Raw genomic sequence first — 19,628 nt, 5'->3', positions numbered from 1 at the left:
TTTAAGTGATATTAGCAAGTTGTGCTGCTTGTTTGGTCAGTTATCCAACTTATAGGTTGCTCACTGCCATAACTTTTTTTTTTTTTATTTAAATTGAAATATATTGAGCTGCAAACCGTTAAGATTTGATCTCGTTCCAAAACTTTTGGTTAAAAGCATACAGCAGAATATTAAAAGGGGAAGAAAAGAAGAAATAAAGCAGTGGGCTGGTTATTTACCGTGTGCAGCCTTGTGGGAGTAGAGCTGTAGTATTTCATTTTTAAAAGCATACCAGCTTCTAAATTTAATTATCAACGACAACTTTTGCTGTGATTGGCTGAGGTGGAGGAACAATTCAGGAGAGCTCTGATGTCGCTGCTGTACAGTTCTCTTTACAGTTTATCTTATTGATTTAATCATTTATCTCACTTTTCAACATGGCCACGTTTTGTTCCAGCTTTATATACATCCAGCTCAGTTTAATTGTTTTAATGCCATTACAAAACAATTACACATAACCTTCTGTTATTTTGTTTTAGAGCTTATATTGTATTTGATCTTGTAAAGTATATTTTAATTCTGTCTTTAAGAATTTCAGAGTTTGGGACGACTAAAGTGAAGCTTTTGCTCATAAAAATAATGAAACATTTAGTTTTTGTCCCAATTTAATTTTGTTTGTTTTCTTTAACTTTCTTTGTTGCTCTGCTAAATAAACGGGCAACTTAAGAGGGAATTAAATTAAAGTTACATAACAGTTTAAAGATTTAAGTTTAATAAGTCAGTTTGATTATTTAAGTGAAATAAGTACGTTTAAATATTTAAGTTAAATAAGTCAGTTTAATTATTTAAGTTCAATAAGTCCGTTACTGAGCCGCCATTTTTAAAAACGGACCGCGCGCTCTCACGACGTGGACGGGAGGGGGCGGGGCTACGGGGATTACGGCGCGGTGACGCACACTCTGCGGAGCCGCGGTAGGAGGCGCTTGGGGCGCTCGTGACGTCAGCGCGGTGCGGGAATCCGATTGGTCCTGGACGAGCTCGAGGACATCACGACGGAGAGGCAAAAAAAGTAGAGGAGACGTCGGAGCTCCAGACGGAGGACGGCGGCTCTCCGAGAAGGACGGCCGGCCACAGGCAGCGGGGAGCGGGCAGAGAGGATTAACAGGGCGGCGGGAGGGGATAAAGACACAACAACAACAACAACCGGCAGCTGGACGTCTCCGGATTATCCGCCCGGAAAAAGGGAAAACTAGCGACGCTTCGTCCGGGAAGATGAGCTGACCGCCCGGACCGGAGGAAGTTGGACTCAGCGGCCGAGGAGACTCCACCGGGGCCCGGACATGTTTTAGATGTTGTCGGCTAAACTTCCGCGGCCGATGCCGTCGTTTTTGTGAGCGACACAGAGAGAGAAAAAAGCCGATTTTCTGCTCCCTTCTCCGGGAACCGTCCATCCACTCATCCCCCCCCCCGCACACAGACTCGGTTCACCGGGGCATTAACGCCAGAAGACCGGGGTCGCCCGAGCCGATGCCCTCGGCAGACTGCAGGCTGCTCCATCATGGCCGGATCATGAGGTGTCTGACCTACCTGCTCCTGCTTCCCGAAACGCTGAAAAAGTCCAAGAAGGTCGGCAGGCTCCCGGGCGGGCTGCCGGTGTGTTATGAGATCCTGACTCTGTCCCTGAGCACCAAGAAGCAGCAGAAGGAGGAGAAGATGGCCGCGGAGCTCTGCCCCGCCGCCGCCGGCACCGACAACACCAACCTGGCCAACGGAACCACGGTGGCGGACGCCGAGAAGACCAAGGAGGTGCAGGTGAGCCAGGCGGGGGGAGGAGGAGGAGGAGGCGGCTGCAGCGGGGCGACCACCCCGACCACCCAGCAGAACATCAACAACAACAACGTGGACCCACCCAGCTGGCAGTGCAGCCACCCCACACTGAGGGAGAGGTGAGCCCGCAGGGTCAGGCAGTTACAGCTGCTTTTCCATTTTTTACACAGCAGAATAAGTAGACTTTTCAAATTTGAGTTGCAGCTCTCCTACTTTAGTTTTATCCTCCCAAAATCTATGAATATAATCAGTGTCTCTGGGCAAAAAGCGTGTGGGAGGACTGTGTGTGTGTTACACAATACTTGGGCTTATTCTTGAAACCTGCTCCTGCTTTTAGGAATGCCTTGATGTTTAACAATGAGCTGATGGCTGATGTCCACTTCATTGTTGGCCCCTTGGGCGGATCGCAGAGGGTCCCGGCACACAAGGTAAAAACACTTCCCCTTGTGGAAAAGACCATTTTTGATTTCCTTTGTCCGTGCAGATAAAAACTGAGTGTTACGGTTGGTTAATTTTAGAGGAGGGCACCGTTGAAAGCCAGCTCCTTCAACGAACTTAGCAAAGAAAAGTGCGCTCTGGTTGCATGTGTTTCTGATGCACCTCTTTGCTCCCTCCCTCCCAGTATGTGCTGGCCGTGGGAAGCTCGGTCTTCTGTGCCATGTTTTACGGCGATCTGGCGGAGGAGGAGTCTGAGATTCATATCCCAGATGTGGAACCTGCTGCTTTTCTAATTCTGCTGAAGTAAGCCACTCGCCATCCCTCACACAGCCAACCAGAAGGAGAGATGACAAGCGCAGTCAGTGTCACTTCAAAGCATATTATTACTCATCCAAAGCTAAGCAGAGGCGAATGCCAAAATGCTGGAAGCGCCAGAGAGCAGTGGCAGCAGTATGGTGCTCTGTAATTGCTGGTTTTCTCAGCACTCTTTGTTCAACTAGAAACTGTTTTTTTCTTTCCCTTTCCCTCTTCTTCAGCCTGACAGTTTTCTTAGAGGGGCATATATGCAGACTAGCAGTTATAAATAACCTGCCTTTGTTTCTCATTTAAAGCATAGGTTAAGCCAGCACTGTGGAGTACGGGCAAATTATGCCTTGAGAAAAGGTTAGGATGTGTTAAATCATCGCACAGTCCTCTTTAGGAAGAGAGTCCATCATTATTTCCATTTAGGCCTTTTTGTGGACTCTCTTGGTGTGGTGGAAATGAGACTAGGAACAGGAAGCGATTAGCACTCCAGAGCCATTTGCAAGGAGAACATGGTGCATCGTGTAAGATGTAACTGATCTCTCTCTCTCTCTCTCTGGCTGAGAACAGAGTTGTACATGTTAGCTTTGATTTAACTCCTATGTGGCCCCTTCTAGGTACATGTACAGCGATGAGATCGACCTGGAGGCAGACACGGTGCTGGCCACCCTGTACGCTGCCAAAAAGTACATCGTCCCTGCACTGGCCAAGGCATGCGTCACCTTCCTGGAAACGAGCCTGGAGGCCAAGAACGCCTGCGTGCTGCTGTCCCAGAGCCGCCTGTTCGAGGAGCCCGAGCTGACGCAGCGCTGCTGGGAGGTGATCGACGCGCAGGCCGAGCTGGCGCTGTGCTCCGAGGGCTTCTGCGAGATCGACCTGCAGACTCTGGAGATCATTCTGCGGCGGGAGACCCTCAACACCAAGGAGGTGGTGGTGTTTGAGGCCGTTATGAACTGGGCCACGGCGGAGTGCAAGAGACAAGGCCTGGGGGCCACCACCCGCAACAAGAGAGATGTCCTTGGCAAGGCGCTGTTTCTGGTTCGCATCCCCACCATGAGCCTGGAGGAGTTTGCTAATGGGGCGGCGCAATCTGATATCCTGACACTGGAGGAGACACACAATGTGTTCCTGTGGTACACTGCGGCTAAGAAGCCTCAACTGGACTTCCCTCTGAAGGCGAGGAAGGGCTTGGTGCCACAGAGGTGCCATCGCTTCCAGTCCTCAGCCTACCGGAGCAATCAGTGGCGCTACCGCGGCCGGTGCGACAGCATTCAGTTCGCGGTGGACAAGAGGATCTTTATTGCTGGTTTGGGACTGTACGGGTCGAGCGGCGGCAAAGCCGAGTACAGCGTCAAAATCGAACTGAAGAGGCAGGGGGTCATCCTGGCACAGAACCTGACAAAGTTCGTGTCGGACGGGTCGAGCAGTACGTTTCCGGTGTGGTTCGAGCATCCTGTTCAGGTGGAGCAGGACGCCTTCTACACGGTGAGCGCCGTGCTGGACGGGAACGAGCTGAGCTATTTTGGCCAGGAGGGCATGACGGAGGTGCAGTGCGGGAAGGTGACATTTCAATTCCAGTGTTCCTCCGACAGCACCAACGGGACCGGAGTACAGGGAGGACAGATCCCTGAGCTCGTGTTCTACGCATAAGCTGCTCTGGACTGCTGATGGACAACTAGGTTCATCCTCTCCTCCCAGCCTTTAACGTAATGTAGCATTAAAGACAATGTCACACTAAATGGCCTGGTTAGATCTTTGAGAGACTATTTTAAAAGCGAAGGAGCTGTTTTATCTTATTTAATTTAATGTTATTTTTTTATTTAAATTCTGGGTGAACGTTATCTGCTCTGATGCCTGTGTTCAAAGGGCTGCGGCTGCTGTAGAAACAACATTAATACGGTGATTTGTGGTTATGTAATCAAGCTGCGCTCCACAACTGGAACAAGTAGGGACTGCTTCAAATTGTGTAATTGCAAGTCTATATACAATGTTGTTACTATAGTCCAAGCAGCAATATTACACAAAGAGCAAACTTTATGTAGTGTTATGATTCTAAACGCAAAAAAAAAAAAAGTAGAAATCTTGTCAGAAGCGGAGTTGTTTTGCACTCGAGGACGACCTCAGAAACGTTGTGTCTTTTGTAAAATACAATTTAACCGTTAACAGCTTGATGCTGTTAAAGACCAGATCTGTTCTGTACAAGAATGCTTATACACCTGATGATAAAACATAAAGGTTATAATGTGACTGAAGCCGCAGATCTCATCTTATTATGGCGCCATGGGGGAGTTTGGGGGCATTTGAGGGGCTGCAGCGCCCTCTGGTCCCTTCAGAGTGAACTGCACTGTAGGTTTATGAAAACATCAGGAGGTTGACAGGCGGGGTCAGGGGTCTACATCGTTTTTTATTTTGGGGGGGCGTTTGCCTTTGCAGTGACAGAGACATGACTGGGGGGGGGGGGCACATGAGTAGGACCCCCACTTTACAGCTGAAATAGAAAGGCATCTGTCTGAAACTCTGTCATCCCTGATGCTTTATTTTTTCAATCATATCTATCCTCATGTTCATTAACAGCTGCAGCGTCAGTTAATTCTGTAAAGCAGCTTAATTATACGTTACACTGTGTGGGCCGTGTGAAACCTGCACTGCAGGTCTGTCTGTGGAGGGGAGCGTTTTGAGGCAGGACTGTGTTTACATGAGTCAGAGGTGACTCACAACCAAGATGAGAAAATAACTTTCAATTAGCATCGGACCTCTACAATGAAAAAATAAATAAATACAGTGCGGCAGAGAACGCAGTGGGCGTCCTGATGCCTCAACGTGTAGGACGGCCCTATTATTCTTTTTCCTTCACATGCTGGCAGAATAGAACCAGGACTCAAAGTGGATTTGGGTCCTTTCAGGGTTAAAGAGAAAAACTTATCTTCTAGCAGACCCTCTCTAATTTTGGTCTTTGATTTGCTGTTCATGAAGACCTAAAAATGCACCAATTCATCATTTTCTCCTCCAAATGCTCAACTCCTGTCTGCTGGAGCTGAACCCCGATCAGCTGCCAGTGTTTTTGTTTTAATCTGCAGCCATAAAACTCAGCATAATCCCTTTTCTGCTCGGTAACATGAGCCCAGAGGCGACAGGGGCGTCCTCAGTTCACCTAATTCAGCCGCCTGAGCTATAAACTGGAGACGTGGAGTTTAGAGGACACAATTACGTTTAAGAAAAAGCACTGTGAAAAATGCAGTGTGTTTTTGGAACGCCTCTGCTGCATCAACAGAATATCCCATTTTATCATTTATTTATAAAAAAAGAACTCAGAAAACATGAAGATTTGCTGCTTTACTCTTTTATATCACTAAAGTTGAATATATTTTGGATTTGAGATAAAATGGATATACTTGGGCACGGGAAAATGTGAGCAGCTTTTTTTAATCTATTTTACTCTCATAAAGTGATTATTCACTTAATCACAACAGTAATAATGAGATTAAGAGCAGCTGCACACGTCTACATGAAAGGCGGCGAGTGAAAAGTGTGGGGGAGGTCAGTACCTATGGCCGGGGCGTTGATGCACAGCTCTCTGGACAGGACCAGGAAGGTCTTTCCCAACACGTAGACGTTCACCTGAGGAGGAAAAACAAAAAATTAGATGATGATGGTGAAACGCTGCAGTCTAATAAGTCTAACTGCATTTGCGTGTTTTGACGAGCCTGCCAGTTGACCTGAGCTCAGAGACTCCAGGAGCCATTAAAGCCATTTAAAAAAAGCCACTTAGAGAATTAAACCGGAGGGAGGGAGGGGGGGGGGGGCAATTAGTACGGGGGGGCACATCTGTATGCAAGATGAGGTTCAGTGTCCTGGTTCAACCTGAAGGTCCCAGAACATTTCACTTTAATATGTCTGATTAAGAGCTGAAGGGATTTTTCTCCCCTCCCTCTGCTCTGTTAATATCTAATCAAACTATCTGCCCCCCCCCCCCAACATTTATGACCCTGTCTGCCCTACATACAGATGTTTTTGGACAGCACTGTGTTGTCGCGCTGACATTTATTTGATAATCTTAAAAAGCTGACATTTAGATAGCGATGAGAGTTATTTCTGATTTTCAGGCCGCTGACCTGACGTGACCTTCCTGTAGCTCAGAGGAGGACGCCACTGATTTATCTGCACAACACTATTTTTAACGGGGCGCCCCCCCCCCCCCGACTTCTGCAGCGGACAAGAATCAGCACGGAGAGCGGCTCATTTTTAAAGTTGTTCCATTTGCCAATATTAAAAAGTTTGACATAAATTAGCTCAGGTCCTTTTTTTGACTCAACCCCAAGTTCATCAAAACAGTTTATGTTTAGAAGATTAAAAAAAATAAAAAATAAATTGGTCAAAACTAGCAACTGCCCAGTATTTTATTTTGAAAAGGTTCTTGAGGTGAAAAAATTATCAGATAAAAGATGCAACTTAGGTGCAAGATAATTTGTCAACTGTCAGTTAGAAAAGAGTTGATAAGTGTATTGTGGTGGAATATTAATCATTGGCTGCAGAAAAGGTTGTGAAGAGGGAGAGTTAACATTGTGGACATCGTTTGTTCCATCTGATTGGAAAAAATGACAGATTATTGCTAATTATTGGTCATAAGTCAGAGGAATATGAGAAGAATATCAGTTTGTGGTTCGATCTGCATGAAGCAGGAAGTTGGAGCAGGAAGAGTCAAGCAGAGATACGATGGTGATGATGTGATCAGACTGATAGAACATCAAGAATCTGCTGAATTTAAACACTTTTTTTAACACTCTGAGTAGACTGACGATGGTGTATGAAAATTTAGGATCTTATGTTTGAGACAAGTCAAGTGATTCAAAAAATGGCCGTCGCCATCCTTCGGACTTCCTGGACCAGGATCTGAAGGATGAGCGTTATCACTCCGGCACCTCCCATCACAGATGTTTCATTGTGTTCTGGCCACAACATCTCCAGAAGGCCCGGCAGTAAATTCTGGGCCCCTCCAATAAAGCTGAATAACAAAGGAAAGAATCTTTCTCCTCAAATTAACGGTGAAGCTGCGCAGCAGGAAGTTTTCCGAGGCGCTGCGGGCTGAAATCCGAAGCAGACGGTAGTGAAAGCCAGAGGACTGGGTCGTGAACTCAGGTCAGATCTTTGTCATTCCTTCAGAGCTCTGGAGGCAGGGAGGGGGCAGACAGACGGACTCTGCCCCCCCCCCCCTTTGGAGTTGGGCAGGGAGGCAGATGCACCTCTGCTATTCTGGGAAACGAATTCCAGCAAGGAATTTCTACAGAGCAGCACACAGGCTGGAAGTCAGGAGATGGAGGAAACACGGTCACTTGTGTTTTTCCAGCTGATCGGAGCTGAAACGAGACAGCATCAACATCTTCACTCCGCTGATCCACAACTCTACATATACTGCCAACAGTAAAAAAAAAAAAAAAACCAAAACGGAATGGGGTCAGCGTTTGTGTTGACAACGCTGCAGGATCATCACACAACTCCCAAACTCCTTCAGCCCCCGAAGAGAAATTCAGCACCTTTTAGATCACAGATTTGGGTTTAACGTCCATTTCTGAGCAGCAGGATGAATGTCAGAGACCAAACAAAGAGCTAAAAGGAGAGGGAACATTGGTGGAGCCTAAACAGAACTAAATGAGTGGTGGAGACCAACATCTGAGGTAAAAGAGCTCCAAATGAACTGTGTTGGCCACCAAAATGTGCTCATTGGAAAATTGAGCGAATAAGTTTAGAAAAGGTTTTTTCACTGCAGGGTTGAATTAAACTTTTTAACCTGGATAGGAATCAAATTAACTTAAGAACGATGAAGAACAATGTTCATTAGTATTTGATTGCAAATCGAGGACAGCAAAAAAAAAAAAAAAAAAAAAAAAGCCAGGTTTCAATCCAAAGTTTAAATGAGTCCAACGCTACAGAAAGCATTACTTTCTTGCAGTTCAGTAACATTTCTCGGCTCCAAACGAGTTCGTTCAGACCAGCTAAACATATATTAAAGTAAAAACACTATAAATTTACTGAATGTGTGCGTTAAGCTCAGAGTTTTGTTGATCAAGCACAAATTGCTGAATTCAAAACGTTTCTCCTTCCGTCTGAACGCGACATTTGATCTCAGCTCTGACTGGGAGATGACACGAGGAGGAAATTATCTCTCTTCCGCAGCACAAAGTGAAACTTTCCAGGTCAAATTGGGTCAAGTCAAAACGCTCCGCCAACAGAAAGGGACTTTCAATTCAAGGATTCCTGATCATTAACCACTTTCTCCTTCAGCTACAGAACTAAACAGCTGCCGTCGTCAGGTCCAAATCACCGACTCCCAAAACTAAAACCTTCAGTGGAAACTCTGCATCAAATCCACTTATTGAATTAAAGGATTTTTAAAAATGCGTTAACTGTCAGTGATTCAGTTTCAGACATAAAATATTTTTAATTCTCCATATTTTATTTCTACCCTTAACATTTTATATCGAGGAGATTTAAGTTCTTATTTTCATTTTGTTTATATTCAAACTAATTTCCTGGATGTCGATGAGCCAGATTTGGTTCCTGGTTCTTATTCTGAGTTTCTTGAAAAATTTGTGTGATTATTTTGGCGTTGGATAAACCTGATGTGAAATTTTCTGCCGTGAACTGAAAACAGTTGAAGTTGAAGATTCAGTCTGGAGTTTTGAATAATGTATTTTATTCACTTCCTGAGTTTGATCCTCCTCACGATGCACCTGTCTGTTAAACTCTCTGCTAAACTTCCTTCACAACACAGAAAATGGCTGAAGCTAAACGTCAGTATTGATCCGGCCCTGATCGATAATCCTTTAGTTCAGCAGCTGAGCTCCTCACTCATCCAAACAATGCAGCGGAGACCACGTGGTCTGGGTGTGGATCCACCGCGGAGTGGCCCCGGCCCCACCCACCCAAAAATCCACTTCAGATCCACCCAGCCTCCACATGCCGGGGGAGAGGAGGGGCGGCTCGGCTCCTCTCCAGGACAGCTGGGTGCATAAAAATAAAAGCCTCCGACCAGCTGTGACTGTGAGAAATGTCCCGTCACCAGCAGCAGCACCACACCCCCGACTCACTGCAGACAAATGGAGGCCTTTCTAAATATACACACACACGACTCAGGTTTAATTACCGGGGGGGGGGGGGGGGGGGGGGGTCTGAATGCAGAACAAAGCAGGAGCAAGTGGTTGGGCAGAGATGCACGATGGGAGTGGTGACCAGAGGGAGGAGCTCATTTTATGATTTCAGCTTGTGCTGTATTTAGATATTTGGAGGTCTGGACTGATGACTGCTGAGATGAGTGGAGGTTTAACGTGGTCTGGACACTCACCTGCAGCAGATCGCTGAGATCCAGCAGCATGTCTGAGACAAACCGGTTAAGGCAAGTCAACCAAGAAGAGCCAGGCAGTGAAGATCATGTGTCATGAATTTGTTTCCTTCAAACACACTTTATAGTTCTGTGAATTGTCTGTGGCCATATTTGTTTTTGTTTTAAAGATGGAGCTGAGGAGGAGAGTCGGGTGGAGCTCTGTACTCCATCCTGATGGTCTGTAAGTCAAACAAGAGGCCACCCCCCCACCATCCCCCGCTTTCTGGTCTATTCCCTCTAAATGGAGCATCATTTTGTACTGAAGACTTTAAACTAGAGACTGAGACCATAAACTCATCAGCTGATAAACCAGGGAGGAGGAGGGACATTTTCCCATAGACTTCAATCCAAACTGACCTCTCTTTACAATTTTTATAAAGAGTCTGACTGAAGAAGAAGATGCTGCATTAAAACAACCCAAGCCAACAACCTTTTTCCATTTTCTGGTCGGCTCAAAATTCAAACCGACGTTTAATGTTGCGACAGGTGACTGATTTTATGCCGTGATGATTGTTTTCCGGATTAAAGCCACATTAACATGAATGCCAGAGCAAACGGCAGCAGAGCAAAGCTGCTCTCATCCTGCACCGACAACAGACACACAAACGCCTCAATCAGGACGCACAATGTAAACACAATGACGACAAGAGCTTAACGGCGTTTGAGTGCAGATTAAATTATTTGACAATAATCCGGGGACACGGTACGTGATGTCTTTGCAGAGGTGCGTCCTGTTGTAGAAACATTTACACTTCCTCATTTCCAGCACAAACCAACGGCAGGTTGACGTGGGGGCGGGGCTGTTTTCACACACGCCTGCATCCACAGCCTGGTCTCCGTGGCGACAGGGTCTCCGGGGCGACAGGTGCACCTGTCTCCAGCCTGCCAGGGTGGATCAGCTGGGGCTCCTCTGAAAAGGCCTCACAATGGAATTAGCAGCAACGCAGATGAAATGGAAACTCTAATCCCGGCACACGCCGTCTGGACATTATAGATGGGCGCCTTAATCAGGAAAACAAACGACAGACGGTCCTTCAACACATCTGGGCCCTCGGACAAAAAAAATTTTAATCTGATTTGGAGCCGCAGAAAGGACGAGAGAAGGATACTGACACTGATGAAGTGATCACGTTAAACCAGCTGCATGGAGACCGTCTCATCGGTTTTCCCACCTTTGGGATGAACAGGAGTCCACCCAAGGCTGTGACAGACACACACACACACACACACACTCCGGTTTGGGAACTAAGTGATCAACAGCAAATCCACCAGACTGCGGACTGGAGGGAAAGCTCGGACGCAGCGGAGGCCTAGTCAAACCACTTAAAGACTGAATCCAGTTCTTAACTGTTTCTGAGAGAAATTTCTCCGTGAGGTCGATTTGATTGTTTTAACTGCTTTGTGGGATGATTTTAAGAGAAAGGACAAACGGAGAGGAGAGAGTCAGGAAGGAATGATCTGTCCGCAGACTAAAACTGGATGTACGATCCAGATCGCCTGGTCCTGGTCCGTCAGTCTGTTTCCCGCTGCTGCTCCTCCCTCCATCGGCGTACCAACTCGCCCAGCTGTGAATGAGGAAGTGCGCTAGAAGCTATTTTTACCGCCTCGCTCCTCTGAACAAGAACAAACAGGCCAGTAAACAATGCAGCAGGAGAGCATTACAGCGTTCATCAGGCCGCCCTCTGCTGCCGTTACATAACAGGCAGCATCGCCGAGGCCGGGTGAGTCAGGAGTAAACCAAACACCGAGGATGAACCAACAGTCCCATTATCTCGGCGCCGTTAGCAGATGATGAAACATTGAGGCTGCGACAGGCGGTCCTGTTCACGCCAGACTTTGATGTGCCATCCTCCATCAGCTCCACACACAGGTTTAACAAATTCCACTCTGCCGGCACCAGCACCCAGATTCTGCTCGACTAATTACACAGAGAGGCGACTTCCTCCCCCAAACCAGGCGACGCTGCCCTGTTCAATTATAGAAGCCGGTCTTTGATCAGGCTTCCGCTCCACTTTGTCACGACATTTAAAAATGGGCTGACACACACAGAGGATGAGGGGCGAGGCGGCCGAATGTGCTGCCGGCTCCCTTTTCTCTAAAAATCAAACCAACGTCTTTAAACCATCAACTGAATGACAAACCAATTAACAGACTTAATCAGCAGCAATCCTGATAACGAAGCGAGTGATTGTGTGGTTTATAACGAAAAATCACCAGACATGCAGACTGGAGGGGAACCGAACCACGACCTTCTCTACTGTTTAACTCTCCCCCTCTGATCCGCCGGAGAACATTCAGCGTTCATAAGAGACGCCAAACGAGCAGGAAGGATACGAGGCGTTCCCTCGGTGCGGCAGACCAGGTAGAGGCAGGCGGCGATGACGTGGGAGGACCTGCGGCCGCGGGTCAGGTGTTTGGTGAGCGCCATCCTGTAGAAGTTGAAGGCCGTGTCCAAACAGTGCTGGTTCATCTGCAGCTGGTGGCCCAGAGTGTTGATGTGCTGCTTGGCTGAAGACACACAAACACACAGAGGAACACAACGTTAGTTTAAAAACATCCTGGTCTCCTGCGGACGGAGGCCTGTTCTCATCAACCGTTTCCCTTCATCTGTCAACGTCTGCGTGTCCAAGACGAGTTCAAACAAAAACAGATTAATGGACGTCGGGAGCGAGCTGTGAGAACGGCCAGCGGCGTTTGCTGTGTCCGAGGAAACTGTCAGCCATTTCCAACATGGCCTTTTCTCCGGAGTCCTGGTTTGGAAATCGGACTTGAATGTCTCAGCAGCTGATTCCTGTTTAAACTTACGGAGGATATTAAAACAGCTGAACAGACAATTTTAGCTTCTGACATCTGAAGGAAAAGTTTGAGAGCAGCTGAACAGATTAATAATAGAACCGAAAAGAAGATTTATTCTTTTTTATGTGATTGACTGGCTACAATTTGTCCTTCAAACCACGATAAAGTTTCCTCCATTTCTCTTATTTGAATGTATTTTTTTCCCCGAGAGAGCAAGACGAAGAGGCGAATCACAACTCAGCACCTGAACGTGATCAGACCTGAGACACCTGCAGTGTTAATGAAAAACACACAGGACAGACGCACAAAAGACAAGTGTGGTGCAGTGAAACCTGTTTTTGGTACACACACACACACACACACACACACACACGTAATTACACAAGCTTTACTGTACGCAAACAAAGTCCTGCAAGCCTGTCAGGACACACACGCCTGGAAACGACGTGCTGCACGTGTGCAAATATTCACACATAACTACTTGCATACACGCAATCGCACAAGGGCATGTGTGCTCAACGTTCACACGCACAAACACACAAACCAATTCAGACATAACAGCAGACTGATGACAAAAGAGTTTACAATCAATGTGTCTGTGTACGCACACAGAGTTCAGGACATCAGATGAGTTCAATGTGTTTAAGACAGACACACAACCAGATGTGTGGGACCTACTGAACTGAGTGCGTGTCTGGGAATGTGGCAGCTCTGAGCTCATCCAAAGTCATCACACATTTGAACATAGATTCAGATCTGATAGCAACACAACATCAGTTTGACACAAACACACACAAAACCACAAACAAGACAACAGGAAACTGAGAAGAAAGTTGAAAAGTTTAGCATCTGTTGTTTTGCTTGCTGGATTTCAAACTGAACGAACTCTTCGAATGAACGAGAAAGTTAATTGCTGCCAAGTTCGAGTGACAGAAAGGAGACGTAGCTTTAATTAGGAATCATCTGCCATGGTACACACACACACAGGTTAAAGGGTTAAAGGTCAGCACAGTCTGAGGGTTGACCTCCATGTGGTTTCTGAGTATCAAGCAGGTTCTATATGAGGACAGGAAACGTGTCAATCACTGGATCTGAAGGAGCTCCGCTCATTTATTTATTTTTACTGTGGCTCCACTTTGTTCAGTGTGTGTTTTCACACATTAATCTTTCCCGCAGCAGCTTTTAAAGCTACATTTAAATTCCAGTCATCACGCCTACACTGCAGCGTGCTGTGGACCGATACACCAGGGACTGCTGATGCATTACGGGCTGACACACACACACACACGGCTCACAGACATGAATCAGTCGGTGGTGAGACGGTGGAGGAACAGACAGCCACCGGGGGAAGTTAGTGCCGGAAAGAAGACGAGGACGAGGAGCAGTTCCTCTATGAGATGACTGCAGAGTCATAGATGAACATAAATTTCCCGACAGACCGAACACGCACGCACGCCTCGGCCATGGAGACTTTCTGACAACCTTCAACATTTACACTTTTAATTACAGCGAGGAGGGAAAGAGCCAAATTATAAATTAGAAAAAGGTTAAACAAGCCGATCTCTCATGGCTGGAGCTGAAGCTCAGACGATATCATGATCACGATATCAAATCCTGTTTCTGACTCGCACCGTATGTACCATTATGACATCACAGTCTGAAATTAATTAACCTTTCACCCTTTGGATATAACGAGGCGATCACTTCTTTTAACCAATGAAATATTTGGATCGATCCGTTTAATAGCCGTAGGAATTGTTGAGTTACAGCAAAAAACATGTTTGTTAGGTTACCGTGACCTTTGACCTCCAAATTCTGACACGTCCTAGTTGAGGTTTCTGCTGAATTTTAAGGAATTCTCCAGAAGCATAATATGACAATGTGGGAGTGACTTCCTGAGCTTTTCATTGGTGGTCAAAATATTTTTGTGGCTGATAATACAATGACTGATCATTTTATTCTTACTGTCGTGGAGAAACATGGAGGATGATAATTATGTCAGTGAACACACACATTTGTGTACTTTCTAAACACTACGATAAAAAAATACACAGATTTATCAGAAATCTGTAATCCAGTTTGTGTTTGCTCGTCCTCACGTGTCAGTACAGAACCAGGACCTGATCTGGCCTCAGATCAGTTTGGAAAAACGTGTCTCAGAGCTCGGCTGTCTTTCTTCCTCCTCTCCGTTTGGCCTCAGAATCAAAGTCAAGACGAGAATTCGACTCATTTTCAGACGCACAGCTGATTAGCTTCAGACATTACACGCCATTACAGCTTAATTGTTTGGAGCTGGTTCATAAAAATCCCTTATTGGACGTAACGAGCTCCACATGTCAGCGTGATCCTGGACCCTGACACAGACTAACACCACTAGAGGTCCTGTAGCATGTTTAAGCCGTTACAGGAGCCTTCCCTCTATGCTAAGCTAAGATAAGCTAAGCTAACTATCTCCTGACTGCAGCTTCCTTCAAACACAAACGAGTCGTATTGATCCTCTAATCTCATCCTCAGCAAACCAGCTAATAAGAACATGCTCCCCCAAAAAAGCTCAGCTGTGGCTTTAAGCAGCCAGCACGCACACACACACAATTAAACAGCACAGTCGCCTTCCACTCTCAGAACATAACAGGAATTTTCCTCAATGCTCATCACACACACACACACACACACACACACACACACACACACACACACACACACACACACACACACACACACACACACACACACACACACACACACACACACACACACACACACACACACACACACACACACACACACACACACACACACACACACACACCTCATTACTCAGCGTCTGCTGCTGTCTAACACCCTTTCTGACTCGGCTGCTGAAACATCAACTGGGCAGACGGCTGGCTGGCTGTCGCCACGGTAACCAGCTGCAGGCCATCGTGCAGACGACCTGCTGACCTTCAAACCCCCCCCCCCCCCCCCCCCCCCCCCCCCCCATTCGGTCCTGGTGTGGGGTCTTCTACTCATCCTTAATATCGTTTCTGAGCTGAATTGTTGAGATAAATCTGTGAGCATCAGGTCTGGGGGGAGTTCCCTCCAGGGCCCCTCACAGATATGACCGGGGACGAGGTTATCAGCTGATCACTGCATCAGTTAGTCGAGCCAGCTGCTGTTTTTATCATCAATCAATGAATCCATCACTTCAGTTTCAGGAAATGAAGATTATCCGGCTGATTTCTTATTTGTCAGTGAAATTAGCTTCTTTGGATTTTGATTAGACGAAAACTTCTGCTGAGAAATAATCAGGCATAAATATTAAAATACTGGTGTGAAACTTTGGAGCTTTAATGTCCGAGTTGATTCCATCGTTTAATAAATGTTTATCACTGTTTTATTTTTGAAGGAGCTGAGTCCTGACGACGAACAGGAGTTATCAGTTATCAAAAATGGAAACGTTGTTTGAAGCAACAGGATGAAATGGCGGGAGAGAAACATTGAAAAGTCGCCTCAGGTGAGGTTGGAAAACGCTGTCAGCGTCTCATGAATGAGAGATGTTGACTCCAAAACTTCTTCATGATCAAAAAGTGTTTCTACGTCTGAGTCTGTACAATCAATGGTGCGCCCCCTGCTGGTCACTCACCTCTCTGCAGGGTCTGAGCCCGGGACTCTCTCCCCATCCCGGTGAGGTGGGAGTCTCCGAAGGACGGATGCTTGGCTCCATCTAGAGACGCAACAATGAAACAGTGAAATGTTGTTTTGTTTGTCGTCTTCGACACATCAGAAAAAATTATTTATTCTGATTATAGTTCATCTCAGTTGGATTATTAAAATATTATTTTCATTATTAAGTGTCGGCAGCACAAAATAAAAAATACAACTCAAAGATGTTTAATGTTAGGAAAAGCCAATTCTCAGGTTTTCATTATGAGGAACGAATTTTTCATATTTATCTTCGTAAATATTAAAGCAAATGACATCAAACGCCTAAATCAACATTGGAAACAAAGAATAATGTTGATTATTCTATTGATTATGTTATATCATTGGAAAAGTAGAACAAACATAAAATAAAACATTGGTAGAAAACTCATCATTAAAAAATTATAATAAAATATGAAATATTAAAAACAGTTTTAATAGAAACCTGCTGAAGCTCAGTTTTATCCAACAGCTCCATCTGATGTAGACTCAGAGCATAAACTCTGCACACAGCAAACAAACAAACGTCTTATGCAGACGTAGCAGGAATAAAAAGTCCTGCAGGTCGAAGGTCGAAGGTAAACTGGAGCTAAATGTTACACACATGCAGAGATAAGCTGCACACAGACCAACAAAAATCATAATGCACTGTCCGTAAACGCATCACACTTTATGAATCAAGATCAGGCAAAAAAGAAAAACGTGCAAATCTCAACAACTATAGTGTTATTAGATAAAAACAACACAAAGAAAAGATGTTGGGAGTTTTATATTTTTGTTTTTCCTTTCTTAAAACCAACCACGCTGGTTCATTCCTCACACAGTCTGAGTGCAGCTCATGTTTTTGGCAGCATTTGTTCAGAATTATTGTGCGTCTGCTCAAATATTGCTGTCAGGGTTAATGTGACAGCAATGAACTTCACACCAGATCCCATTAGATCCTCTGGAGGGGATCGTAAATAAATGATAAAAATCACTAATAACTAAAAGCACAACAACAAAAGAGCTTAAAGTGAAGTCAGAGTTCTTTATAGTGAAAGAATGATGCTGATGCTGTTGTGTTTCCTTTTTAAACACACAAACTGCAGCCGTTCTCTCCTCTGCAGCTTCAGCTAAGCTTTAAGCTGCTGGAGGCAGTTTGGTCTTCCTCACCTTGTGAGGAGACGAACTGTCCGACGGCCAGCGACCCTCCGCCTCCCGACTCCACGAACTCCACCTCGGACACGATGATGTTGTCCTCCAGCACGGAGCCGCAGCCCATGCAGACGGCGTCGCCTCGCGCCTGGTCCACATCGATGTCCGAGCAGCCGCAGTTCCTACACACCCTGGAGCTCATGGCGAAACCTGCAGACCTGGAGAGACGGAGGACGGGACTGAAACCAGACTCGATCAGGAGCCCGCAAGAAAACACATAAGAACATTTTTAGAATTTCTTTGGCATTTGTAGTTCAAATAATCAATTTAAACTGTAAATCAAGTGTGGTTTAAAAAAATATCTGATCTTATTTTTAAGCTGTAAAGCTCAGGAGAAAAAAAACAAAAACCTGCAGCCATTTTAATAATCAATAGATTCACACATTCTTCAATAAGAATTCAGTAAGTCTTTATTTGTGAACTGAATATTGATGGTTTAAATATTCCCCCTTTCATCAAACCTGCCGGATGACGAGCTTCTGGAATAAATGTGATTTTTTTAAGTCTCCAAAAATGTTGTTTATATGTTAAATATTAATAAACTCAAACAAGAAAATCTTCAAGAAAAAAAAGATCCAGTTTAATTACATTCAGAACACCAGTGTGTCCAATTTTCTCTCACACACACACACACACACACACACACACACACACACACACCTGTACCACATTAGCAATCACAGTAATCACCAAACATTAAAATGGTGTTAAAATAAATATTTGATTAAATAAATTAGTCTCTGCTGATCCTGGTCCCCTCTACCTCTCCCTCCCTCACTGGTCCTGGTCCTGGTCCCGGTCCCCCCCTCCCTCACTGGTCCCGGTCCCCCCCTCCCTCACTGGCTCCGGTCCCCCCTGTCTCCCTGGTTCTGGTCCCGGTTCTGGTCCCGGTCCCCCCCTCCCTCACTGGTTCCGGTCCCCCCTCCCTCCCCGGTTCTGGTCCCGGTCCCCCCCTCCCTCACTGGTTCCGGTCCCCCCTCCCTCCCCGGTTCTGGTCCCGGTCCCCCCCTCCCTCACTGGTTCCGGTCCCCCCTCCCTCCCCGGTCCTCCTGCAGTGATTGTGCAGAACCGGTTAGCTACGTGGCACTGCTCTGCAGCCGGCGGCTAACCGGAGCACCTTTCCCGGGTCCACATGTGGAGCTCCCGGCGGGTCAGGGCCGGGTCCGGGGTCCTTCTGTCCCCCCCCCACACACACACACACACATCTGGGCCCTGACCCCCCCACACTGATCTGTTAGCCGGTCTGAACAGCTGGACTCTCACGTGGCGCTGTTGACAGCTGGACCGGAAGCTAACGGAGCGGCTAACGGCTACAGACACAACTCACACACCGGAGGGAGCCCGGTTACCGACAACCGACACACACACACACACACACACACACACACACACACACACACACCGGCGGACCCACCTTCGGTCCGACGGAAGCCGGCTGCAGCCACGCCGAGAAGCGTGTGAGGAGTCCCCGCTGTCTGCTCCGCTAACCGCGGACTTTTTAAAACGTCAGTCCGGGAGAACGAGTCCGGGATCGGAGCCGAAGAACCGGACGCCTCTCCGACTCTGCTGCTCCGTTAAATGCGGCGAAATCAACGCAATCCTCCGCAAAACACAGCCGACATGTGCGTCCGATGCAGGGAGACCTGGGCGAGACCATTACAGGCCGGAGTGGGGGGGGGAGATAATGATGGGTTTAAATAAACTTTAGGGGGTGTGGGGGGGGGGGTTGGGATGTTTGGGGTGTTTTTCAGGTTCGATACCGGATGTTATTAAAATGTGACTACAGCTGTGGACGACAAATGTTGACACGGAAAGAGTTAACGGCGGGGGAGGACCCCCCCGCAACAGGAGAGACGATTCTGAACGCTTTGAATGAACATAAAATAAAATCAAAACAGACAAATGGAATAAAATTATATTAAATAAGACAACATGGACGATAACGTTAAATAATAATAATAATAAAATGAAGTCTGGAAATTTTTCAGAAAAACAAAAGTCAAGCGGGTTTAGTGAATAAAACTGAATGTTG

General features: G+C 46.3%; 2 protein-coding genes across 3 annotated transcripts in view; one reads left to right on the top strand and one right to left on the bottom strand.

Moving 5' to 3' along the window:
* brf1a (BRF1 general transcription factor IIIB subunit a) overlaps positions 1-19,219 on the bottom strand; it is a 64,529-nt gene extending 45,310 nt beyond the window's left edge. The window contains exons 1-6 of the mRNA XM_029493549.1: positions 19,011-19,219; positions 17,555-17,754; positions 16,344-16,424; positions 12,260-12,433; positions 9,887-9,918; positions 6,093-6,165 (exon numbers count right to left, since the gene is read on the bottom strand). Of these exons, the coding sequence (XP_029349409.1) occupies positions 6,093-6,165; positions 9,887-9,918; positions 12,260-12,433; positions 16,344-16,424; positions 17,555-17,738 (544 nt within the window). The 5' untranslated portion in view covers positions 17,739-17,754; positions 19,011-19,219. The remainder of the gene's footprint in view (positions 1-6,092; positions 6,166-9,886; positions 9,919-12,259; positions 12,434-16,343; positions 16,425-17,554; positions 17,755-19,010) is intronic.
* LOC115035629 (BTB/POZ domain-containing protein 6-B-like) lies at positions 1,072-4,659 on the top strand. 2 transcript variants are annotated; one of them, XM_029493551.1, is made up of 5 exons: positions 1,072-1,758; positions 1,858-1,925; positions 2,144-2,234; positions 2,429-2,547; positions 3,165-4,659. In XM_029493551.1, exons 1-5 carry the CDS (start codon positions 1,507-1,509, stop codon positions 4,195-4,197), a joined length of 1,563 nt encoding a protein of 520 aa, XP_029349411.1. In that variant the 5' UTR covers positions 1,072-1,506; the 3' UTR covers positions 4,198-4,659. The 2 variants fall into 2 exon arrangements, with proteins under 2 accessions (XP_029349411.1, XP_029349410.1); XM_029493550.1 differs by having other exon boundaries at positions 1,074-1,925.
* Positions 19,220-19,628: the final 409 nt, after the last annotated feature.

This window comes from Echeneis naucrates, chromosome 22, assembly GCF_900963305.1.
Source record: "Echeneis naucrates chromosome 22, fEcheNa1.1, whole genome shotgun sequence".
Classification (NCBI taxonomy): domain Eukaryota; kingdom Metazoa; phylum Chordata; class Actinopteri; order Carangiformes; family Echeneidae; genus Echeneis; species Echeneis naucrates.
Note: the sequence above shows the minus strand (reverse complement) of the source record. Positions and strands in the feature narration are given on the sequence as shown.

What these genes read in the sequence shown, in the direction of transcription:
- LOC115035629 (XM_029493550.1), top strand. Translation starts at nt 1,507, where the DNA reads ATGCCCTCGGCAGACTGCAGGCTGCTCCATCATGGCCGGATCATGAGG. An exon ending in AGAGGGTCCCGGCACACAAG is followed by an intron (nt 2,235 to 2,428) that starts GTAAAAACACTT and finishes CCTCCCTCCCAG; the next exon opens with TATGTGCTGGCCGTGGGAAG. An exon ending in GCTTTTCTAATTCTGCTGAA is followed by an intron (nt 2,548 to 3,164) that starts GTAAGCCACTCG and finishes GGCCCCTTCTAG; the next exon opens with GTACATGTACAGCGATGAGA.